At 45.0% G+C, this 25,272-nt stretch overlaps 1 protein-coding gene across 6 annotated transcripts in view; it reads left to right on the forward strand.

The window, feature by feature from the left end:
- APLF (aprataxin and PNKP like factor) overlaps positions 1-25,272 on the forward strand; it is a 227,654-nt gene that overhangs the window by 136,449 nt on the left and 65,933 nt on the right. For all 6 annotated transcript variants that reach the window (XR_004538758.1, XM_033937192.1, XM_033937190.1 and 3 more), the window contains exons 7-8: positions 16,419-16,777; positions 20,789-20,911. Coding sequence is in view for 5 of the 6 variants with exons in the window: in XM_033937192.1 (XP_033793083.1) it covers positions 16,419-16,777; positions 20,789-20,911 (482 nt within the window). In the remaining variant the exon portion in view is untranslated. The remainder of the gene's footprint in view (positions 1-16,418; positions 16,778-20,788; positions 20,912-25,272) is intronic.

Raw genomic sequence — 25,272 nt, forward strand, 5'->3', positions numbered from 1 at the left:
GTCTGGCCAGCCCTGCTCTCTTTTTTCATGCTCTTTCCCCCATACTTCTCCCTTACTTTTATCTGAGTACCTTCTCCTCCTATCCCACTCCCTCCCCTACTGCTTTCATAGAGTAATTCCACTTCATCTTATGCCAACTCCTGCCAACTCCTGCCTGTAACATGATCCTGAAAAAAAATTAAATATATATTCAGAAATATATTTTGTAAAGCATTGGTGTACAAAAAAAGAGAAAATTGATCTGCAACATAAGGAACCAGTCATATAAACACCAAACATTTAAAATGGCATTCTTCCAACACCCTACAGGGAAACACATGCTCTACCTGTATAAACATCTGGAAAAGGTAAATAAGCAAACGTTGTGGAGATAATTTTCAGACTGATTTGAGCCAGAGCCTTCGGGTACTTTTTACATGTGAACTTTGCACCACATTTCAAAGAGAAAGCACATGTGCACATTCCTTTTCAAATTTCCTGCAGGTACAAAGCACCTGCACTAATGCACCTGATTTTTACATAAGCAGATTTTCTGCATTTGGTTCTGCCCCAAATCCATCACCTAGAGCACACCTTTAAATGTTATTAAATGTTTGTGCATTATGGATCAGTGCAAATGCCTGGGATCAGTTTATGCTAAGTCTTTGCACTGCAGGTAGCAGTGTCTATCATCATTGGCATGCTGTCACTTTCTTTCTCATAGGTCACTTGCATCAGAAAGAAAACCGACAGCAGCATCTTAACTAAACTCTCTGAAGTTCCCATTACGGGAAAAGCACTATTGGCACGGTTCTCTATGACTGTGACTGCTACCTATTAGGAGTGTGCATTTAGCACACTATTAATTAACAGCCCCCCTTTTATAAAAGCACAGAAGAGATTTTTAGCGCCGGCTGGCACGCTGAATGCTCTGCGCTGCTCCGATGCTCATAGGAATTCTCTGACTGTTGGAGTAGCACAAATCATTCGTGTCATCTGGCTAAAAAACTCTTCTGTGCTTTTATTAAAAAAAAAAAAAAGGAGTGGGGGGGGGGAGGAGAAACGAATGTGTTAAAATGTTAACTACAATTACATTTTTAAACTTTGACTACAATTTTAAAATCCCCTCCGTTGTCCGACATTGCTTCCTCTCCTCTTGCCTATCCTGCAGTCTGGCATCTATTCTCCCATCTCCCTGAGCCTGGTATTTATACTGTTGCCAGCAGAGGCTGCAATTCCCACACGCTGTCTGCAACTGACTCAGAAGCCTTCCCCCTGCTGTGTCCTGCCTCTCCCCAACACAACTTCCTATTTCACCTTTGCAAGCTGTGATTAAGCGTATTTAATCATTTATTTAGAATTTTTAATTGTATGAGAGACTGGAAGACTGGGTGTCAAAATGGTAGATGACGTTTAATGTGAGCAAGAGTAAAGTGATGCAAGTTAGAGAATGACACGGTGAAAAAATTGGTCCCCGTCACCGCCCCGTCCCCGTCTCACCATCCTCTGCACCGCCCCGTCACCGCCATTCCCTTCACCGCCCCGTCACCGCCACTGCCACCCCATTCACCGCCCCGTCACCGCCACTGCAACCCCATTCACCGCCCCGTCACCGTCACCGCTGCATACATAAAAGCCTCAAACGGGTACGATTTTATATACTTTTCTTTATTTACGTATAAAGGAAACATTCTTTAAAACTTTAAAACTTAGTTAAATATTAGTTAATAACTATACAAAAACAAAACATGCAGAGAAAAAATTAATTAATATAAATTCTCAAAACTGACACATTTTGATCACTAAATTTAAAATAGTTATTTTTCATACAGTTTTTCAATCACTAATCTTCCACCACCCCTGGGGCTAGCAATGCAAAAACAAACACGACATGTACTTTAAATGCTTACAATGTTAGCCTATATGGTAAGTAGACGCGGCCGCTGTACCTAATCGCGGCAAAGATCTCCCTGCCGTGATTAGCATAGTGACCGCGGCTATGGCTGCAAGTCTCCCCTCCCCCCAGCGATCACGGCAGGAGGGCACCCAACCCCTCCTGTAGACCCCCCCCCAACGGCCCTCCCGACAATCGCAGCAGAAGGGTACCCAACCCCTCCTGCCGGTCCTCCCAATGGCCTCCCCTAAGATCGCCGGCAGGAGGGTACCCAACCCCTCCTGCTGGACCCCCCCCCAACGAACCCTCCCACCCCGGAACCCCCTTAGTCTTACTTTCCAAGTTGGACCGGACGGCTCCTCACACGTATGGCCAGCAGGCTTGCCTCCGTCCAAATGAGGCGGGCCCGCCCCTACCCTGCCCAACCCACAGGATCCTAGGGCCTGATTGGTCTAGGCACCTAAAGCCACTCCCGCTATAGGAGGGGCCTTAGGTGCTTGGGCCAATCAGGCCCTAGGATCCTGTGGGTTAGGCAGGGGAGGGGAGGGGCGGGCCCGCCTCATTTGGACGGAGGCAGGCCTGCTGGCCAGACGAGCGAGGAGCTGTCCGGTCCAACTTGGAAAGTAAGACTAAGGGTGGTGTTTCGGGATGGCGGGGTTTGTTGGGGGAGGGTCCGGCAGGAGGGGTTGGGCACCCTCCTATTGGCGATATAGGGGGCCGTTGGGGGTGCCGGCAGGAGGGGTTGGGCACCCTCCTACCAGTGATCATAGGGGGGCTGTTGGGGAGCTGGCAGGAGGGGTTGGATATCCTCCTGCTGCGATCGTCGGGGGGGCTGTTGGGGTAGGCAGGAGGGGATGGGTACCCTCCTGCCGCGATCGTTGGGGAGGGCTGGTTCTGTCGGCATGAAGGGCTGATGGCGGTCGTCGGGGGGGGGGGCGGGTTCTATTGGCAGGAAGGGTTGATCTGACAAATGAGGAGCACGGTGAAACACAGGTAAATAGCGGTTCCTAGAAGGGGGGACATTGGCCTGCGGGGACAAATCTATTCACCGTTTTTGCGGTCGGTGAAAGGATTTGTCCCCGCGTCTGCGGCGATTTGCTAATGAGGTCACCATAACCCGCAGCTAAACCGCAGCCACGCAGCGGTTCGCTGCGGGGATCGCTCCCCGTGTCATTCTCTAATGCATGTGGGAAAAAGGAACCCAAACTATAGCTATGTTATGCTGGGTCCTGTGTTAGGAGTCACTGCCTAGGAAAAGGATCTAGGTGTCATTGTTGAGGATACGTTGAAATCCTCAGCTCAATGTGCGGCGACTGATGACAGCAAATAGAATGTTAGGAATTATAAGGAAAGGAATGGAAAACAAAGATGAAAATGTTATAAAGCCCTTGTGTTGCTCTGTGGTATGGCTACACCTCAAATACTGTGTGCAGTTCTAGTCGCCGTATCTCAAAGATATAGTGGAATCAGAAAAGGTACAGAGAAGGGCGACGAAATTGATAAAAGGGATGGGATGATTTCCTTATGAGGTGGCTAGGGCTCTTCAGCTTTGAGAAGAGATGGCTCAGGAGTGATATGATAGAGGTCTCTAAAATAATGAGTGGAGTGGAAAGGGTCTCTTTCAAAAAATACTAGGACTAGGGGACATGCGATGAAGCTACTAAGTAGTAGATTTAAAACAAACCAGAGAAAATATATTTCTTCACATGACGTGTAATTAAACTCTGGAATTCATTGCCAGAGAATACGGTGAAATCATTTAGCTTAGTAGGGTTTATAAAAGGTTTGGATAATTTTATTTATTTTTTTAAATTCAATTTTCTATCCTGTTCTCCCAGGAGAGCTCAGAACAGTTTACATGAGTTTATTCAGGTACTCAAGCATTTTTCCCTGTCTGTCCCAGTGGGTTTACAATCTATCTAACGTACCTGGGGCAATGGGGGGATTAAGTGACTTGCCCAGGGTCACAAGGAGCCGCGCGGGTTTGAACCCACAACCCCAGGGTGCTGAGGCTGTAGCTTTAACCACTGCGCCACACTCACCCACTTCCTAAAATAGATTTTTGAGATGGCTTGGGGAAATCCACTGCCTATTCCTAGGATAAGCAGCATAAAATCTGTTTTACTACTTGGATCTAGCTAGGTACTTAGAACCTGGGTTGGCCACTGGTGGAAACAGGATACTGGGCTTGATGGACCTTCGGTCTGTCCAAGTATGGCAGTTCTTATTTTCTTATGATTAATTGCAATTTAAAAATTTTAATCATTGTCCACCCTTAATAATTATCCAATGAGTAGAGTTTTGGGCCAGAGCCAGAACAACATTGTTCTTGTTGGATAAGGTAATTTTGTCTAGTTAGTTGCTTTGGCTCTTTATTCATTTGGTTCTGCGCTATGTGGATGGTGCTAGGGCAAGCATGGGCAGTTCCAGGGCAGTCCTGAAACCTATCTGGATAGCGGCTGTATTCAGTCTGTTGACCGGTAGAAGGCTGTCCTAAATTTATGCTGAAGGAATTTAGTACAAAAAAAAAAAATGCTAAATAAAATTTGAGACCTCTATACACATATTTCAAAATTGTGCTAAACTCTGCCTACTTTATGTATAAAAATAACATAATAACATAATAACTACTTACTATTAATATAAAACTTAGAATGCAATAAAGGTAAGTTATTATTCAGAAATTTAAATGTATAATGTTTTGTTTAGAATTTGCTCCAGTACTATCAAAGGACATTACCGTATTTTCGCGGATATAACGCGCGCGTTATACGTGGTTTTTACGTACCGCGCATACCCCTCGCGCGTTATATGCCTGAGCGCGGTATACAAAAGTTTTTAAACAGTTCCCACCCCGCCCGACGCCCGATTCACCCCCCCAGCAGGACCGCTCGCACCCCCACCCCGAACGACCGCTCGCACGCGCTCCCACCCGCACCCGCATCCACGATCGGAGCAAGAGGGAGCCCAAGCCCTCTTGCCCGGCCGACTCCCCGACGTCCGATCCATCCCCCCCCCGGCAGGACCACTCGCACCCTCACCCCGAAGGACCGCCGACTCCCCAACAATATCGGGCCAGGAGGGAGCCCAAACCCTCCTGGCCACGGCGACCCCCTAACCCCACCCCGCACTACATTACGGGCAGGAGGGATCCCAGGCCCTCCTGCCCTCGACGCAAACCCCCCTCCCCCCCAGCCGACCCGCGACCCCCCTGGCCGACCCCCACGACCCCCCCACCCCCCTTCCCCGTACCTTTGGAAGTTGGCCGGACAGACGGGAGCCAAACCCGCCTGTCCGGCAGGCAGCCAACGAAGGAATGAGGCCGGATTGGCCCATCCGTCCTAAAGCTCCGCCTACTGGTGGGGCCTAAGTCGCGTGGGCCAATCAGAATAGGCCCTGGAGCCTTAGGTCCCACCTGGGGGCGCGGCCTGAGACACATGCTCGGGTTTGGCCCATGTGCCTCAGGCCGCGCCCCCAGGTGGGACCTAAGGCTCCAGGGCCTATTCTGATTGGCCCACGCGCCTTAGGCCCCACCAGTAGGCGGAGCTTTAGGACGGATGGGCCAATCCGGCCTCATCCCTTCGTTGGCTGCCTGCCGGACAGGCGGGTTTGGCTCCCGTCTGTCCGGCCAACTTCCAAAGGTACGGGGAAGGGGGGTGGGGGGGGTCGTGGGGGTCGGCCAGGGGGGTCGCGGGTCGGCTGGGGGGGAGGGGGGTTTGCGTCGGGGGCAGGAGGGCCTGGGATCCCTCCTGCCCGTAATGTAGTGCGGGGTGGGGTTAGGGGGTCGCCGTGGCCAGGAGGGTTTGGGCTCCCTCCTGGCCCAATATTGTCGGGGAGTCTGCGGTCCTTCGGGGTGGGGGTGCGAGTGGTCCTGCCGAGGGGGGAGAAGAATCGGACGTCGAGGGGGGGCATCAGGCTTTCAGGATGGGGACAGGACTTCAAGGGGGGACAGGCAGATCTTCAAGGGGGACAGGCAGACCTTCAAGGGGGACAGGACTTCAAGGGGGGACAGGCAGACCTTCAAGGGGGGACAGGCAGACCTTCAAGGGGGGACAGGACTTCAAGGGGGACAGGCACGGAGAGGCGGGGCAGTGCACCGAAAGTCAAGGCAGGTGAACGAGAGTCGGGACAGCGCACGGAGAGGCGGGGCAGTGCACGGAAAGTCAGGGCAGGTGAACGAGAGTCGGGACAGCGCACGGAGAGGCGGGGCAGTGCACGGAAAGTCAGGGCAGGTGAACGAGAGTCGGGACAGCGCACGGAGAGGCGGGGCAGTGCACCGAAAGTCAGGGTGAGTCGGGGCAACCAGAGGAGAGTCGGGGAGGGCGAAAGGAGAGTCGGGGTGGCCAGAGGAGAGTCGGGAAGAGCGAAAGGAGAGTCGGGGTGGCCAGAGGAGAGTCGGGCAGCATGCGCGTTATATGCCTGAGCGCGGTATAGAAAAGTTTTTTTACATATCTTCGTGATTTATGCGCGCTATACCCCTGTGCGCGTTTTACAACGGTGCGCGTTATATCCGCGAAAATACGGTATAAGGCCGCTTCTTCCCATCAGGCTTGTAGTGCTCCTTGAATATCCCTTAATTTCCAGATTGACACCAACTTAAGCTCCATCGTTCAGTTTGTTTTTGTCTCTCCTTCTCCCTAGTTTAATGCCACAGCTCATTCTCTTCTTTCCCCCCCCCCCCCCCCACAATTGCTTTTGCACCCCAGGCTCAACACTCTTCTAGGTCTCAAATCCACTCTTCCTGCCCCAGCTCACTTTTCCCCTCTCCCCAGCCTCAAGACCCCCATGCTTTCTTTTCCCTCTTGTAAGGCTCCAACTATTTTCCCTTCTGCTTTCTTTTCTCTTGTCCAGAACTTTGCTTCTTAGTTTCTGCTTATCTTCCAGTTCTTATCTTGTCTTTGTCTACTCAGGCCAGATTCCATCACCACTTTTTTTTGTCTGTGCAGACCACAGCTGCCTCTTCCTTCAGCTGAAAGACCAATGTCACTGTCTTCTCCTTTTGGTCATGCAAGCTGGAGCTGCTTGCTCCTGTTGGCCACAGGGCCAATTATGCCACTTCCTTCTAGCCATATGGACTGCATCTGACCGTGGAACTGATAATGCTGCCTCTTTTTTCTAACTGTGCTGGCCACAATTGTCACTTCCCATTGTTACCTCAAATTTACTGTCTTCCTCTTGTTCTTGCAAAACTTTGCTTAATTATTCACATGGAATGTGGAATTCTGTGCAAATTCTACATTTTCTTTTAAATTATTTATTAGCATTTCAATATTACATATTCTTAATCATAATTATTGCAAATAAACAGAAATAAATTCAAGTGGTATAGGAAATATCAAAAACTAATACAAAAGGAAAAACATTTTCATTTGTTCTGTTAATTAGTCCACAATATGAGAGGGAGCAAGAGTAAAAAAGTCGGACTTATCAAACTCAGAAAAACTTCATAAGGAAAAAAAAATGGCACCTCTGATTACTACCCAAACTCTATTCAGGAGCCTTCTTCCTGTACGTTGACAGAAGAGCTCTCAGAAATCACATTTTTACTAATTATAAATCTTAACAGTTGTGAAAACTCAAAGAAAATATATTTAGCTCCTTGATAATTAATATAACATTTACAAGGAAATCTTAACAAAAAAGTAGCTCCCAGCTTCAAGACCTGAGGTCTTAAAAGAAGAAACTGTTTACTCTTTTTTTGAGTTATTCTAGAAACATCTGGGTACATTCTTATTTTTTGTTTCAGGAATAATTTATTTTTAAATCTAAAGAAAATTTTTAATAGCCAGTCTCTATCAGAGTCCAGTGCCAATTGTACAAAGAGTGTAGTCTCTTCCATTTGCTCAGAATCTGAAGTTTCTAAAATTTTTGTAAGATCTAGTAGATCCATCTCCTGGGCTTGTTGATATTCAGATAATTTCTTTTTCCCTGTTGGGAGGTAGTACATTTTTGAAAGAGGAGGATAGTTATCCTGGGGAATTTTCAAAATCTTTGTAAGATATTTCTTGAACATATCAAGAGCAGAAACTGTTATCATCTTAGGGAAATTTATTATCCTCAAATTTTGCCTTCTTGAAAGATTCTCTAACATTTCTAATTTAAAGTTAATATTTTCATTTTCTTTCATCAAAAGTTGATTTTGAACCCCTAGTGTGTCCACTTTCTGTTTCTGTTGCACAAAATCCATTTCAATTCTGTCCACTCTTTGTTGCAATTTCATAGATTCAGAAAGTACTCCAGAGCAATAGGTAGACAAGTTTTGTATCTGAATTCCCAATATGGGATATGGCATCCCATATCGAATTCAGATCTGTGACCGGGGGCTTTGTTAAAGATGCTATGGAAAAGTTAAACTCCACAGGTTTCACAGTACCTGACGCTGAAATCACTTTCAATAGATTCTGGTGCTCCTCTGGCGACTCCAGGGATTCAAGCGGTAGTTGTTGCGCCTCTACAACCACTGATGCCCGCTGTACAGTTGGGTCTTCAACCTACCCGCTGCTCTCTGGCATCGCAGTCTCACTCCCTTCACCGACCGCGCTGCACGCCAATGGCCGAGGGAGTGGCCGCGCTAGTGTTCTCCGCTCCTCCGGAGAGAGACTAGCAACCTCAAAAGAGGCTTGAGAGCTCTCCGACGAGCTCTCGCCTCGTGCCGAGGATATCTCATCCGGTTCCCCTCTGAGTGTACGAGTAATGAAGGAATCCATTGGCCTAGATTGAGGCAACTGCCCGGGTTCGGAAGGAAATACCCGGGTCTTAGATTTGCATTTAACCATTAGGAAAGAGAAAAAGGTTGACGGTGTTCCACCAAACTCGATCAGGGCACCATCTTAGCTAAGCTCTTCCCCCCCCCCCCCGAGGTTCCTACACTTTCATAGTTGCAGAGAATTCCCCAGTTATCCGGTAAGCCATTAGAATAGCAGACTGAATATTACCAATAGCTCAATAAATTCTGCCACCAACCACCATATCCAGATACTTAATGCTGGCCACTATCTGGAAAATGGTGCTCAATATCTAGAAACCTTTTAATTACCACAAGTGAATATTAACTTGTATGTATCCCTTATTCCAAAAATAAGTAAAACTTTGTAAAGTGTGATGGAAATATATAAATATGACCACAATAAGTAGAAAGCAAGCCAAAATAATAAAACTGTAAATACTGCTGCTACTTGGGAGTGTGTGGTGCAGCGGTGGGGAATGAGGGCTGCAATCCAGTTGGGTTTTTAGGATTTCCCCAATGAATATGCATGAGATCCATTTACATACAATGGAGGCAGTGCATGCAAATAGATCTCATGCATATTCAGTGGGAAAATCTTAAAAACCTGAGTGGATTGCAGCCCTCTTTGCCCACCCCTGAGTTTGTGGGTTCAAATCCCCCACTGCTCCTTGGGCAAGTCACTTAATCCCCTCATTGCCCCAGGTACACTAGAGTTTGAGCCCGCTGGGACAGATAGGGAAATATGATAAAGTGGTATAAAAATAATAAAATTAAATAAATAAATACTTTTTTAACATTAGTGTTAAGTGCTTTGGTAGATCTCATTTCATGGCGCACAATTGTAGCTCTTTTTTTTACGAAAATATATTTAGCTTTGGATAGTTTCTGAAATCTCTGTTATACTAATACCTATTATTCTATTTTCACCTCATTAAACTGTTACATAGTTATTCCAAACTCTGAAAAGCTTATCGTTCAGTGCACATTGACTAGCCATCACAATAAAAGAAGATTGATCTATTAATTTCCACTTGTGGTTTGCATATGGCAGTAGGGTAATTACTGCAGATGGGGTGAGAATGTGGGTCAACTTCATCTGCACTAAAGAAATTTCTGCCATAGAAGAAGCAAGGATTCATATCCTTCATTTACGGTACTTTCTAAATTGTTAAACCAGAAGATATTCACTTCTATATTTCATTTTGCCACTTTATAAAATATAAATTGCTTCATTTAAAAAAAAAATATAAATATGAGCAGCTTATTTTGTGTAGTTTTGAAACACATTGCAAGAACAGAGGCTTTTTTCCCCTCTGTGGCAGAGCAAAAATGACTGTATTTTGCGTTGCATTTCTCACTTTTGTGAGAGTCGATAGAATAAAATACTGTCTAGCCAGAATCTATCATAACTAGAATAAAAGAGCTGCTGTACTGGGACATCAAGCTCAGAATTCTGTTTCCATTTGTGGCCAACTAGGTCACAAGTACCTGGCAAAATCCCAATGAGTAAAATATATTTTATGCTGCTTATTCTAGGAATAAGTAGTGAATTTCCCCACATCCATCTTAATAATGGCTTATGGACCTTTCTTTTATCCAAACCTTTTTTAAACTCTGCTAAACTTAACTACTTTCACCAAGTTCTCTGACATCGAATTCCAACATTTAATTACACGTTGAGTGAAGAAATATTTTCTCCTGTTTGTTTTGAATCTATTACTTAGAAGCTTTATTACATGCCCCCCCTCCCCCTAGCCATGCCATAGCTGTTGTGCAGGCTGGGGTTACCAAGGCATGAGAAATAGACCACTTCGGAAACAAAAGCAAATGGAAAGGAGTTTTTCTATCATTATCTCAGAATTGGATGAAGTGACTCTGCACATCTGGAGATTTGGGATACTGCAAGAGGAGATGTAATGGAATTCAGAAGGGTGCTTTGTGGATTCTGGTGAAGATACTAAAGCTCTCATCTAAAACCAAGTAAGAGAATCTCCATCATAGAGCAGCTGTATACCAAGGGTCTCATAATTGAAAGAGAAAAACATCCAAAAACCGGCCTAAGTCGGCACTTGGACAAACATTTCTCAAAAACGTCCAAGTGCCGATGATAAAACCGGATTTGGATGTATTTCTAAATGACCTAGGCCTTCACAGTGCCGCTCAACGTCCAAAACTAAACGGGGCATTTCGGGAGGCGTGTCGAGGGCGGGAGTTGGGCGGGACATGGGCCGGCTTAGACTTAGTCGTACAGCATTTATAACTAAAAGTTTTACAACAGAGCCTAGACGGAACTTGGACATTGTGATTTAGACCATGTAAAACATGGTCTAAGTCACAAAAACCCACCTAAAGTCACCAGATAAGCACTGCAGACACATAAAACAGACCCCCCCCCTAAAAATATTAGTCACATCTTTAAAATTCAGCCTCCAGACCATCATTACCTGGCCGTCTGGCATAGGAAAGCCTAGTCGTCCAGCACAGAGGCGGCTTAAGTCATCTTGGGGGTGGGTTAGGGACCCATGGAGAGGAGGACCCATGCCCATAAGCCCCTGTAATCACTGCATTGAAACTTAAACATGTGCACTCCCCTATACACCACTAAAACCCTTTTTTACTGGCATATAAGTGGTTCCTGCAACCATAAGGGCTATTGGGGTGGTAGATAAGTGGGTCTAAGGGATTTTGGAGGTGGTTTGGGGGGCTCACCATGACCTATAAGGGAGCTGTAGGGAGGAGAAGCCATGGTACCCTTTTTATGAAGTTCACAGCCACTATTTCTCATCCTGCCATGTCTGGGTGTGCAGTCCATCACTTTGCAGACCCCTCTCACGTCCAACAGGGCTTGTTCTAGGCGTTTTGGACTTGGACGGAAAGTTGGATGGAAATGTGGAATAAAGATAGACGATGTAGTGGCTTGGACGATCAGATCGGCAGGACGTATAATTAGTCGATTTTCGAAACGAAAAAAAAGTTGGATGTATCTTTCGAAAATGTGTCTTAAGCTGTTTTTTACTTTGGACGATTTGCGAGATGGATGTAAACAGACTTAGACGTCCCTTTCGATTATGCCCCTCCACGTGTATGTTAATGTGGAGAAAAATTAGGTACTATGCCATTGATGAGTGTATTAAAACAAGTGGACCAACTTCTCCTGGGAGAAGATTAAGAAGAGTGGTCATTGGATGCTGGTCCCAATTGCTGAACTCTTTGAGTTAAGTGATAAATTTTTGCTGTTTGTTGGGACTGTGCTTTAGAATTTACCTATAGTTACTGTGCTATTTTTGACATCTGCATAGATGCTTTGCACAACGTTGTAGTCATCAGCTTTTTTTCAAGTTTATTGCTGTTTTTCTCCACTTTGTTCCTTATGATTTACACATTCCGATTATGTTTGTCTGAATGGTAGTCTCAGCAATACTTACCAACAGTACGTTTAGATTTTTGATCTTGTAGATTTTTCTTTTATCAGCCAGACATTCCATGTGAACAAGCATCTGTAGTCGTGTACACCATAGTAGGGGACAAAACAGTCTTCCAGTGCAATGCAAGCAGACATTTATCTAATCTAATCTAATCTTCCATTTGTGGGTCGCACAAACCTATACAAGCTCAAGGCAACAGATCAAAGAGGAAGGGGAAATTAGAGGGGAGAGACATGGAGAAGTAAGGGGGTGCAATACAGAAGCTGAAACAGTTAAATGTCAAAGAGGTGGGTCTTTAGGTTTTTCCTGAATGTGGTGTAGTTTGTCTCTTTCCTGATTGCTTCTGGCAGGTCATTCCAGGTTTTTACACCCAGATAAGTTAGCATAGAGTAGAAAATTCGCTTGTATTGGAGGTATTTTGTGGATGGCAGGTTTAGTTGAATTCTGTTAAGGATTCTTCTTGATGTTGACCAAACAATAGAGAATAATTGGATGAGAGGGGCTGCTGAGTTTCTGTACAGAATCTGGTGTAGGATACGTGAAGTTTTGAAAGTTATTCGGGATGATATTGGGAGCCAGTGTAGTTGCCTGATGAAGGTTGTGATTGAGTCATATTTCTTTAATTTGTAGATTAGTCTAATGACTGTGTTCTGGATGAGCTGCAGTTTGTGGATAAGAGTGGTGTTGATGCCAAGGTAGGCGGAGTTGCAATAGTCCAGTTGAGGTAAGACCATCATCTGAACGATCAGAGCAAAATGATGTGGGTGGAAGTATGGTCTTGTGAGACGCAGTTGACACATAGTGTAGATGGTCTTTTCTCGAAGGTTAGAGATTTGTGGTTCCATTGTGAGTGTCGTCTAAGATGCAGCAGAGTATCTTGGCAGATTTTTCCATTATGAGAGTAATGCCTGATGAAAGAGTGAGGTTAGATATGATGTTCTGTTGTGCATTGTGGAAACCAATGGCTTTGGTCTTGGTGGCTTCAATTTCAACTTGTTGTTCATTTTAGCTGCTGACAGGCCCAGACGTAATAATCCACTCTGCCATTTTGACTTCCTTTTGTTAAATAAACCCAATAAGCAGCTCTAGGATGAGAAAAGCAAAGGATCACACATTATTGTCGATAGATAAGGAGTCACCACTCTCCAAAATGATTGGAGCTTAGCCCAATCCAACCAAATATGTAAAAAAGTGTAAGCTTGCTTATTACATCTCCAACATTTATCAGAAACATTACCAAACATAATTTTCAATCTAGTAGGCGTAAAATACTATCTAGTCAATACCTTATAGGCATCCTCCTGAACCAGAATGCAAGTGGATGCCATTTACACCTCTGTACATATTTTTTTCCAGAAAATGTACAACCCAGATCTTCCTTCCACTTTACCATATAAGAACACTTCAGCAGTTCCAGCCCAGAGAGAGGTCTAGGCACCCTCCCCAACAGTAATCACAATTTTTTCCAAGTGTTTTCTCTGAGTTGGGGCATCTCTAGTCCACCCTGGGTCAAAATAAAATGCCTCAACTGCATGTGAACTAAAAAGTCTCCAGCTGTTAAATCATGTCTTGTAGTTTTGAAAACAGAATTACATCCGTTTCTTGCAGAACTCCCAAGCGCTCCCATCTTTCAAAAGCCTCTCTCATCCTCCCCATCTCAAATCTAGGTTCCCTTCGTATAAATGCCAGCATTGAAACTGCTCTGTTTCTGTGGATAACACTCATCCTCCCTGTCTCATCAGCTCGCAACCTCAAGAGTTATCTCTGATGCCTCTCTCTCTGCACAAATTCAACAGACCACTAAAGCCTGTCATTTCTTTCTCGATAATATCATCAAAATCTGACCTTTCATTCTGAGCACACTACCAAAATCCTTATCCACACTCATCACCTCTTGCCTAGACTATCACAACTTGTTTGTCCTTTGTGTGGGCTCCCAAAGAAATCTGAGAGCCTTGCATGTGGCTCAGAATGTCGTAGTAAGGGTGACTCGTGGTTTATCTCGATATGCACATCTCTTCTTTGCTTGCTGAGCTCCCTTGGCTTCCAATAGAATGGAGAATTCCATTTAAGATCTTAACTTTAGTATATAAAGCTTTGCACCATTCCACATTGAAAGTTGTGACATCACTATTAGAGCCATATATGTCCTCTCATTCTTTGAGATCTCAATTTAGGAATTTGCTGGAGGTTCCTTCTTTTTGACTCATAGTCAAGACAGTTAGCCATTCCCTTGTCTTTAGTGTAGCGTGTCCTCGATTGTGGAATTCTCTTCCTGATACAGTTCGTTTAATTCCTACTTTTTTAGCTTTTTGAAAAAGTTTGAAAGCTTACTTTTTTAGTAAGGCTTTTTATGCTGTATGATAGGCAATTTTGCTGTTTGTTTTAAATGTATCAAGGGTTGTAGAAACAATATATATAAATGTATGTATATTTGTTTTATGTATGCCAGTTTTGTAACCTGCATAGATTTCTGGATATGCGGGATATAAATGTTTTAAATAAATAAAATAAACCATCTCTCTCCCTTTCAATCCATTCAAAATTCTGCTGCACGACTGATATTCCACCAGTGTCACTTTACTCACTTTACTCACATTACCCCTCTCCTCAGGTCACTTCATTGGCTCCCTATCCATTTCCCCATACAGTTCTTACAAGTGCATTTCCCCATACAGAGTGACTTACAAGTGCATTCACTCTGCAGCTCCTCAGTATTTCTCCTCTCTTACCGTCCTTATACTCCTCCCGGGAACTCCATTCATCAAGTAAGTCTTTCCTAGCTGTACTCTATTCTCTTCTACTCCAGACTCCGTACCTTTTATCTTGCTGCATCACATGCCTGGATCAGACTTCCTGAGTCAGTGTGTCATGCTCTGTCTCTGGCAGTATTCAAATGTAGGCTAGAAGCCCACTTTCCTAACTCCCACTCACTTGTAAATTACCTATGTTTGTTTTATTATTCTCTCTGTGAGAACCTTCTTAACCCCTATTTGTCTCGTTTGCCTTTTTTAATTAGATTGTAGGTTCTGTTGAGCAGGGATCGTCTCTTACATGTTTAATGTAAAGCGCGGTGATAGGATAATCGCGCGCCAGACACCAGCGCGCCGACAATCGGTGCTGACAATTCGGCGTAAGAAAGAAGTGCGCCGTGGGAAAGCTTTGTTTTAAAGAGCTCCGATGGGGGGCGTGGGGGGGAATCCCCCACTTTACTGCATAGTGTTTGTGCTGCCGTTGTGGGGTGTGTGGGTGGTGAAACCCCCCACATTATAGAGAAAACGGAACTTTTCCCGAAAAAAATCGGAAAAAGTTCCGTTTTCTCTATAATGGAGGTTCCAACCCCCCAAACTCCCCCAACAGCAGTGTGAATACTATACAGTTCGGAGCTCTTTAAAACTAAGTTTTCCCGCCGCGTGCTTCTTTCTTGCGCCGAATTGTCAGCGCTCGATTGTCGGCGCGCTGGTGTCTCGCGCGCGACTGACTATGAACCGTAAAGTGCTGTGTACATCTAGCAGCATTATAGAAATGAGAAGTAGTAGCAGCAGTAGTAGACTTATTCATGTGTAAGTGTTAGTATTCTATACATCTATGCACACAAGAAGTGCATGCATAAATGTGGGCATCTAGTTTATAGAATTGTCCTTTGTATGGGTGAGAAAGATGGGGGGTCTTTTTAGCCATACATTAAGGAACTCAAACTGAAGGTAGGATATGTCGCTGAAAATTTCTCTAATCATGTAAATAAATATCTGGACGTATAATATAGTTTGTGATGTTTGGTTTTTTCTTCTGAAGATTTAGCTTCTCTTCTGTGATTTGTCTTGAACCCACAAGGGAGTGGGAGAACACAAATATAGAATGATTTGATTTGACTTAATAGAGGCCAAATGATTTTATGGCATTTGGCTTAGCATTCAGGTTGTTCCACTGTGTGTGTTGGAGCTAAAATACCTTTCCAGACTAAAGTTTTAGGGCTCCTTTTACTAAGCTGCGATAGCGGTATTTAGCGTGCGTGCATTGAGCTGGCGTTAGTTCTAGCCGCGTAGCGCAGATTTAGCACGCGGGGCAATTCTGCACGTGCTAAAAACGCTATCGCAGCTTAGTAAAAGGAGCCCTTAGTTTCTTTTATCTGTGCTACTTATAATAACATAAGGGATTTTTTTATTTGCTCAGATCATTGCTGATCAGCCTTTTTTACATGAAATTTTATTGTATTTATTAAGTCTTACTTTTGTGTAGTAAATTTTTTTTATATTTTATGTACTTTTGCTTCTTATTTCTTGTGCTTTATGTAAACTACTTTGAATTTTAGGTAGGTGGTTTATAAAATGTCAAATAAACATCTTAAAAGAAATATGCTAACAGCTTTCTTTGTTACTCTTCATTTTCATAGGCAGAATCTGGGATTTCTGAGGCAACAATTACAGACAACACAGAAATGATCGATATAGCTGGTGCGTCCCAAGGAGCAGAAGTTGTTGGAGCAGAAAATGATAGGCAGGAGCCAGGATGCAAACAAAATACAAATATCGAGCCCTCTACGTATGCAGCTGAAAGACAGAGGAAAATTGAAGAGACAGAGATGATTACCGACCAGGAGAATGAGCCATCTCAGTCATATCCAAAGAGTGAAATGAGTTGCAGTCCTGATATAAAAGCCTCTGATTCAGCTTATGGTGCTGATAGTTCACCAAGTTCCATGCAAACCCATTCCAAGAGAGTTCCATGCATATATGGTACAAATTGTTACAGGTATAGTAATCAAAATGTCATGCAAATGAATTTCATCACTGAAACCTCATAAGAACATAAGAATTGCCATACTGGGATAGACCAAAGGTCCATCATACCCAGTATTGTAGAAGATTTATGGTATTACTAATTAGCGTAACATAAATAAGTTACGTGTCTCTTCGTTTTCTAGGGGAAAACCATAATCTCCTTACCCAAGGTTCATTATTTTGCCAGTTTATACTAAGAATAGAGACCCAGGCATTATGAAATACTTTTATTATGAAAATAGAAAAATATAGTTCATAAGCCAGCAGCAATAACTAATTATTGTTCACAAAATATCCAAATACATATATGAAACTCAGTACATAATTATCACACAACACTTAGATAAACACTTAGATAAATGAGATAAACTAATTCTTACACTCTAAATAATTCCTTATAATAATAATTCCTGATTAGCAGCAAACTAAATATATCGCTTATCATCACAGGTGCTTTACGAATCCTTATCCTAAAGACAATAGGATTCTCTCTCTCTAACCCAGCTGAAAAGACATATAATTCCTTATCCTCACCATCCAATTGGGCTGTAGCACAGAATCAGGTGAAATGGAAGATGTCTTCCCTCAGCTTAGAAGATATAGAAATTCTTCTGTTTAGGAACAGTCCATAAGCAAATGGAGAAGCTGTAACTTAGGTTGGCAGCAAAGGTTTCCTTGATGTGATGGAATCCAGAGGTATAACAGTCCGGTTTCACTCTCTCTCAGGCAAAGAGTCACAAGAGGTAACTTTTCAGGTCTTAATTATTATAGCAAATGCAGAATAACCTATGATAAGATGCGAGTTCCCTCACATCCTGGCACAGACTAAATTATAATAATGCATTTCACTTGGATCTCGTCAGATGACCTCTCCGGACCAATCCAGAAACAGAACTTAGATGAATAGCCTTTCTGTATAGAGTCTCGTATAGGCTGTGAGACAGAGGCGCCTTCGTTAGATAAGAAGTATAAGAGCAATTCCTCCCCCAAGATTCACACAGGCTAAGCATGGAGGCATAGCTGGATGTCCTTGACTAGAATACAATTCTGGTACATAACCAGAATGCATTAGGCAGAAACAGCAAAGATGTGTTCTTCTTTCTCTTCTTGCTAGGTTTAGGCTGGAATGATTTCTTGCAAACAATGGCTCAGGCTTGATAATATCAGAGAGGCCTAACCTTCAGGTGCAAATAAGGAAACACCCCTACAGTATCCTGTTTCCAACAGTGGCCAACCCAGGTCCCAAGCACCTAGCACCTAGCTAGATCCCAAGTAGCAAAACAGATTCTATACTGCTTATCCTAGGAATAGGCAGTGGATTTCCCCAAGCCATCTCAATAATGGCCTATGGACTTCTCTTTTAGGAAATTATCCAAACCTTTTTTAAACTCAGTAATTCGCGTTATGCTCCAACCGCCTCTTCCTATACTAAAGTCAGGCTACACCAATCAGGAGCTGCATGTCAAAGCAGCTCCTGATTGGTGTAGCCTGAATTTAGTAACAAGAAGAGGCGGTTGGAGCATACCGCGAATGATTTTCTATACTCACTGGCGCCCCAGCTGCTCTTTCCTGCCTCTCCAGCCTTTTGACAGATGCAAAACTGCATTTGTGGTTTTTCGAAATTCGCAGGTGTTCTGGAACAGAACCCTTCAAACTTCGGGGGAGTACTGTAACTACAATGCTCAAAGTTGTGCACAGTTTATGGAATAGTGCTGGGATTTGCACCCAAATTTGGGCATGAGGATTTACATTAAACTCTAGTTTAAATTCCTGCACCTAAATTAGGTAAGGATCCCCTGAATTCTAGAATACTGCACACAAACCTTAGAAACACACCTGACCAATTCCACTCCCATAGCCACATTCCCTTTTTGTATCTGCATAGAATAGTGACTATAAAGATGCGCACATAAGTTCCACTTATTGCTAATTAGTACTAATAATTGAATATTATTGCCCAATTATCAGTGCTAATTGACTCGTTAAGCAAATAAATTGTGGCACACAATTCGGGCATGTGCACAATGTTGAGTGATATCTATAGAATTAGGGCAGTGGTCTCAAACTCACGGCCCGGGGGCCACATGCGGCCTACCAGGTACTATTTTGAGGCCTTCGGTATGTTTATCATAATCACAAAAGTAAAATAAAATAGTTTCTTGATCATATGTCTCTTTAGCTATAAATTACAATATTAAGACTTAGCCAAAAGGAAAGATATATGAACTATAAAAGATAATTTACAGTTTCAAACTATATTCACTTCCTGTGATTTCTTAATGGAGGAAATTTTAAACATCTTTATACATACATAGCTTCTTACAAAATAACTAGCAGTGTAAAAGTATGCGCTACGACATAATGATGCATGTTTTAGCAGTAGGCACGTAGAAGGAGCATGAGTGGAATTCACAAGTACATGTGTAGATTATAAAAATACTAGTGTTTAAGCCCGTTACATTAACGGGTGCTAGAGTAGATGTCTGTCTATCTTTTTTTTTTTCTTTGTCTCTCTCTCCTTGGACGCTGTCTGTCATTCTTTCTGTCTGTGTCTTTCCCTGGCCCTCTGCCTGCCTGTATTTCTCTGTTGCGCCATGCCTGCCTGCCTCTCTGTGGCCCCCTTCCTATGTCCTTAGTGCCCTCAGTGCCTCTTTCCTATGTTCTTAGTGCCCCCAGTGACACCTTTCTATGTCCTTAGTGCCCTCAGTGCCCCTTCCTATGTCCTTAGTGTCCCCAGTCCCTCCATCCTGTGTCCTTAGTGCCCCCAGTGCCTCCTTCCCGTGTTCTTAGTGCCCTTAGTGCCTCCTATGTCCTTAGTGCCCCCAGTGCCTCCTTCCTATGTCCCCCTCACTGCCTTTCAGACTTTGTCCTATCCCCACCCCCAAACCTGCCTGCCTGCATACCTCCCTCCCTCCTATCTCCCTGTGCAGTAGAACCCAGCATTTTTCTATCCCTCCCTCCCATCCCCCTGTGCAGTAGAACCCTTGAGCAGCATCTTTCCATCTTCCCCCTGCCTCTACCGCCGCCGTGCAGCTGACCCCACTGACCCTCCCATCTGACCCTCTCACCGCGAGATGACCGACAACCTGGCTCCAGCAGCGTCCGCAGCACTCTAAATACGCTGCTTCACGGCCTTCTACTGCCCTGATTTCCTCTGCTGCATCCCTGATGACGTCATCGGGGACGCAGCAGAGGAAATCAGGGCAGTAGAAGGCCGCGAAGCAGCATATTTAGAGTGCTGCAGATGCTGCTGGAGCCAGGAGGCTTGTCGGTCATCTTGCGGTGGGAGGGTCGGATGGGAGGGTCAACGGGGGTTTTGATGTGGCGGGGAGGGGTGCGCGGGGGGAGGCGACGAACAGTGGACCTTATAGTGAGTCAGGGCGGGAGGAAGGGAGTGGCCAGAGTGTTCCTTGCCGCGTTCTAATATAGAAATCGGCCACGGATCAGAAAACAATGTGGCAGGGATCACGAAACCCTAAGTGCGAATGCGCGCTTAGGGTTTTATTATATAGGATGCAAATCTACATGCTTATGAGAATAATATGCCAACAACACAGGAGAGGGAATCCAAATCACACAGCACAAAGCAACATAAAAGAGCACCAAGAGCCCTCAGGATAGGGATAGCAAGCAGATCTTTATTGTGAAATCTGACACAGACCATGTTTCAGCATAAACTCTTGTGTCAGGGGTCAGTCTATATGATCTACTCAATCAGCGAATGCTATCCAGCATAGATATGCAATAATTTAGCAGAGTTTCAGTAGTTCAACTTTCCTTTGAGCTATTTACACCTGTTTGAGAGCAAGATAGGTGCAATTCTTGCTGCTTATGCTAGTATTTATAAATAAACATGTGTCTTTATAAAATAGCTCCTAGTAGGTGCCAATTTGCTCTCTTAAATCAGGCATCCTGTTGTAAAATTATTATGTTTAATACTTGCAACTGACACATTGATTTCCTGTGTTCTTCGATTTCACAGAAAAAATCCAGTTCATTTTCTGCAGTTTAGTCACCCTGGGGATAGCGATTACCTCAGTGCTGCAGATGAAAGTCAAGGTGACGATGACAGACCAGAATGCCCATATGGATCAGATTGTTACAGGTAATGAACAAGTTCCAGTATGTATTTTATTTCTCTGTTTAATCTACTACTACTACCGTATTTTCTCACATATAACGCGCGCGTTATACGTGGTTTTTACGTACCGCGCATACCCTTGCGTGTTATACGCGTGAGCGCGTTGTACAAAATTTTTTTTACATAGTTCCCCCCCGACGTCCGATTCACCTCCCCGCAGGACCGCTCGCACCCCCACCCCGAAGGACCGTTTGCACGCACACGCACCCCCACCCCCACCCCGAAGGACCGCTCGCACGCACTCCCACCCACACCCGAACCCCCACCCTGAAGGACCGCTCGCACCTCCACAGCCTCCCGACCCCCCCCCATCATGTAGAAGCTCCTACCGGTGTCCTACTGCTTCCTCTTGGCGGTCCCAAGACTGCACTGAGCCGCGTGTAGGCAGCAGCGGCGAAGAGACACAGGAGCCAGAGAGAGAAGTCAGAAGAGGGGAGAAGGAGAACAGCGGAGCGGGTAGCGGTGAGAGGAGGCTCCGCCCACCCCCACCGCGTCAGCGCAGCGTCATCGGCCGGGCTCCACCTTAAGAGGAAGAGAGCCAACGGCGCCCCGCCATTCGGCGCGCGGCGAAGGCGCTTTTGCGAAGGGCTTTAAGGAGGGCCGGGTCACTACATCTAAGGACCCCAAGATAAGAAGACAATCAAGGTAAGGACACATCCACATACAAACAAGTAGGGTTAACAAACACAGAACAAAAAGCAGAGTAGGCCCAGGGAAGACCACACATATAGGGAAACGACAGGCAAGGAAGGTATCGAAGAATAGAAGCAGGGGCAGAGGACAAGAAGCACGGGCAGAAGATAAAGTAGAGGCAGGCCAAGCAGGTAGCACACCTGCGAACATACACAAAGACAGCAACAAGCACAGCAGAACAAGATAAGGCGGAATCAAGGAAAAACACAAACACACGAGCAAGCGGAGAAGGCAAACAAGAGGCAAACATACACAAGCGCATAAACAAAGGGGAGCGGAAGACGAAGAAGGTAAGGAAGAGCCAGGCGCAGGGGTAAACATACTAGCATCAGGACTCCTAAAGGGCAGACAAGAATGCAAGCCGAAGGAACACAGAGGATGAGCTTACCAGTGTACTGCACGGACAGCCACATGTACGACTACCTCCCCTCCGGGTTGCAATCATACGTGTGCGGGCGTTGTCAGGAACTGAAGAGCTTGAGGAGTGAAGTCAGTCACCTGAAGTTGAGGATCCAGGAACTAGAGGGACTCTACATCTCAGAAGACCCCTTCCAGACAGACGAAGATCTCACACGAGAGGGCCGCATCGAGGAGCAGGTCAGGGAGCTCGAGAAGTTCATTGAAGATGCCTACAGGAGAGTGGAAGAGAAGGAACACGAGAAGTGGAGAGACGAGGAGGACACACAGAGCAGAAGACAAGAAGCATCTAACATCAAGGTAGAGGATACCCACGGAGGAAGTTTACTGAAAGAAGAGGAGAGGCACTCTCAATGCCTAGAGCGAGAAGAAATGAGGAACACCAGGGACACAGACCTGCGACCGCAACGGAGGCTGAAAAAGGGGAAATCTGCAATCCTGGTGGGAGACTCAATCCTAAGGCAAGTAGACAGTCACTTAGCAGGAGGGAGAGAGGATCGGCTAGTGACCTGTCTCCCAGGAGCAAGAACGAAGGACATAGTCGACAAAATTGAAAGAATCCTGGAGGGAGCAGAGACGGAAGAGACAGCAGTGATAGTCCACGTCGGGACAAACGATGTCACCAGGAGAGACTACAGCAAGAATGCACTGACCGAACAGTTCAAGATCCTAGGAAGGAAACTGAAGATGAGGACCCAGAAGATAGCCTTCTCAGAGATCCTGCCAGTACCGAGGGCAGAAACGAAGAGGCAGACGGAACTACAATCAATAAATGCTTGGATGAGGAGATGGTGTGAGGAAGAGGGATTTCTCTTCGTGAGGAACTGGACAGCGTTCTGGGGAAAGAACAAGCTCTACAAGAAGGATGGTCTACACCTGAGCACGGCAGGAACTAGACATCTAGCAAATAACATCAGAAGAGCGATAGAGCAAGCTTTAAACTAAACGGAAGGGGAAAGCCGACAGTCGACCTGATATCGACGGTTCGGGAGACAGTACCCAGTGAAGGTACTGAGGGGGAAAAATGCTGGGCAGACACATGTGGACAGCAACAGGTTATGGAAAAACAAGGGAAACAGAAGAAGAGAGAGGAGGACATGATAAACATACTACAAGGGGAAATCAAAAAGGAACGGGAAGATGGGAAGGCACAGGAAGAAGAAAATACGAACATGCCACATGGGCAAGGCAATAGAAACATACCACAAAAGGACAAAGGAGATAAATTGCAGGAGTTGGCTGGACAGGAAGAGGACAGAAAGAAGACTGAAGCACATGGGAAAACAGCGGGGAAAACTAAATGCCAGGACTTGAACTGCATGTACACTAATGCAAGGAGCCTAAGGAACAAAATGGGGGAATTGGAAGTCATGGCCAAAAATGAGAACCTAGACATCATAGGGATCATGAAAACATGGTGGAACGAGGAAAACAAATGGGACATAGTACTGCCAGGATATAAACTCTACCGAAAAGATAGGACTTATCAGAAAGGAGGAGGAATAGCACTGTACATAAGGGAAACCATCCACTCAACCAGTGTGGATACAGCAGCGGCAAATGGACAACTAGAGTCATTGTGGGTTAAAATACCAGGAAAAAACGGATCCGAGATAAAGATGGGACTGATCTACCGTCCACCTGGGCAATCTGAAGCAGAGGATACAGAAATGGTAGCCGAGCTGAGGAGGGAATGCAAGAACACTAACACTATAGTTATGGGAGATTTCAACTATCCCGGGATAGACTAGCGTCTTGGAAATTCAAAATGTACGAAGGAAACGGAGTTCCTGGAAGCCGTACAAGACTGCTTCATGGAACAACTGGTCCAGACTCCAACGAGAGGGGCAGCGATCCTGGATCTGATCCTCAACGGGCTTAAAGGACCTGCAAAGGGAGTGGAAGTAATGGGACCACTAGGAAACAGTGACCACAGCATGATTCTGTTCCAAGTGGAAGTAGGATTACCAAAGGGGAAGAGATCAAAGGGAACAGCGTTTAACTTCAGGAAATGGAACTATGATGCCATGAGACAAATGGTGAGGAAGAAGCTCAGAAACAGCTCCAAGATAGCTCTGTCTGTGGAGCAAGCTTGGTTCCTACTCAAGGACACAGTAAACGAGGCGCAAAACCTATATGTACCCAGATTTAGGAAAGGATGCAAAAAGAATCAGACTAAAGACCCAGCATGGATAAACAATGAAGTAAAGACAGTGATAGGAGACAAGAAAACATCATTTCGGAAGTGGAAGAAGGACAAAACTGAAGGAAATTGGAAAGAGCACAGGAAGCATCAGAAAGAATGTCACCGAGTGGTCAGAAAAGCCAAGAAAGAATACGAGGAGAGACTAGCCATGGAAGCAAGAAATTTTAAACCATTTTTCAGATATGTAAAAGGGAAACAGCCAGCGAGGGAGGAGGTGGGACCCCTGGATGAGGGAGACAAGAAAGGAGTGGTGAAGGAGGAAAAAGAGGTGGCTGACAGACTAAACAAGTTATTCGCGTCGGTCTTTACAAAAGAAGACACATCCAGCGTGCCGGAACCAGAAAAAATCTTCAAGGGGGATCAGGAGGGTATATTATCATGCATGGAGGTAAGCCTCGAAGACGTTCTAAATCAGATAGATAGATTAAAAATTGACAAATCTCCTGGCCCAGATGGGATCCACCCGAGAATATTGAAAGAGCTCAGAGACGAAATAGCGGAGTTACTCAGGCATATTTGCAACCTATCCTTAAGAACAGGGATAATCCCGGAAGATTGGAGGATAGCAAATGTTACACCAATCTTCAAAAAAGGATCGAGAGGCGACCCGGGGAACTATAGACCGGTGAGCTTGACCTCAGTTCCGGGGAAGATGGTCGAATCACTGATCAGGGAAGGTATCAATGAGCATATAGAAAAAAATAAACTGATGAGAACAAGCCAGCACGGTTTCTATAAAGGACGATCGTGCCAAACGAATCTACTACATTTCTTTGAGGGGATAAGCAAACATTTGGACCAAGGTAACCCCATTGACATAGTTTATCTGGATTTCCAAAAAGCCTTTGACAAGGTACCCCACGAGCGCCTGCTGAAGAAACTGTGGAACCACGGGGTGGAAGGGGAAGTCCACAGATGGATCCAAAATTGGCTGGCGGATAGGAAGCAGAGGGTAGTAGTAAAAGGACACTACTCTGACTGGAAAGAGGTCACGAGTGGTGTCCCGCAG

The sequence above is a fragment of the Geotrypetes seraphini genome, chromosome 3, assembly GCF_902459505.1.
Source record: "Geotrypetes seraphini chromosome 3, aGeoSer1.1, whole genome shotgun sequence".
Lineage (NCBI taxonomy): Eukaryota > Metazoa > Chordata > Amphibia > Gymnophiona > Dermophiidae > Geotrypetes > Geotrypetes seraphini.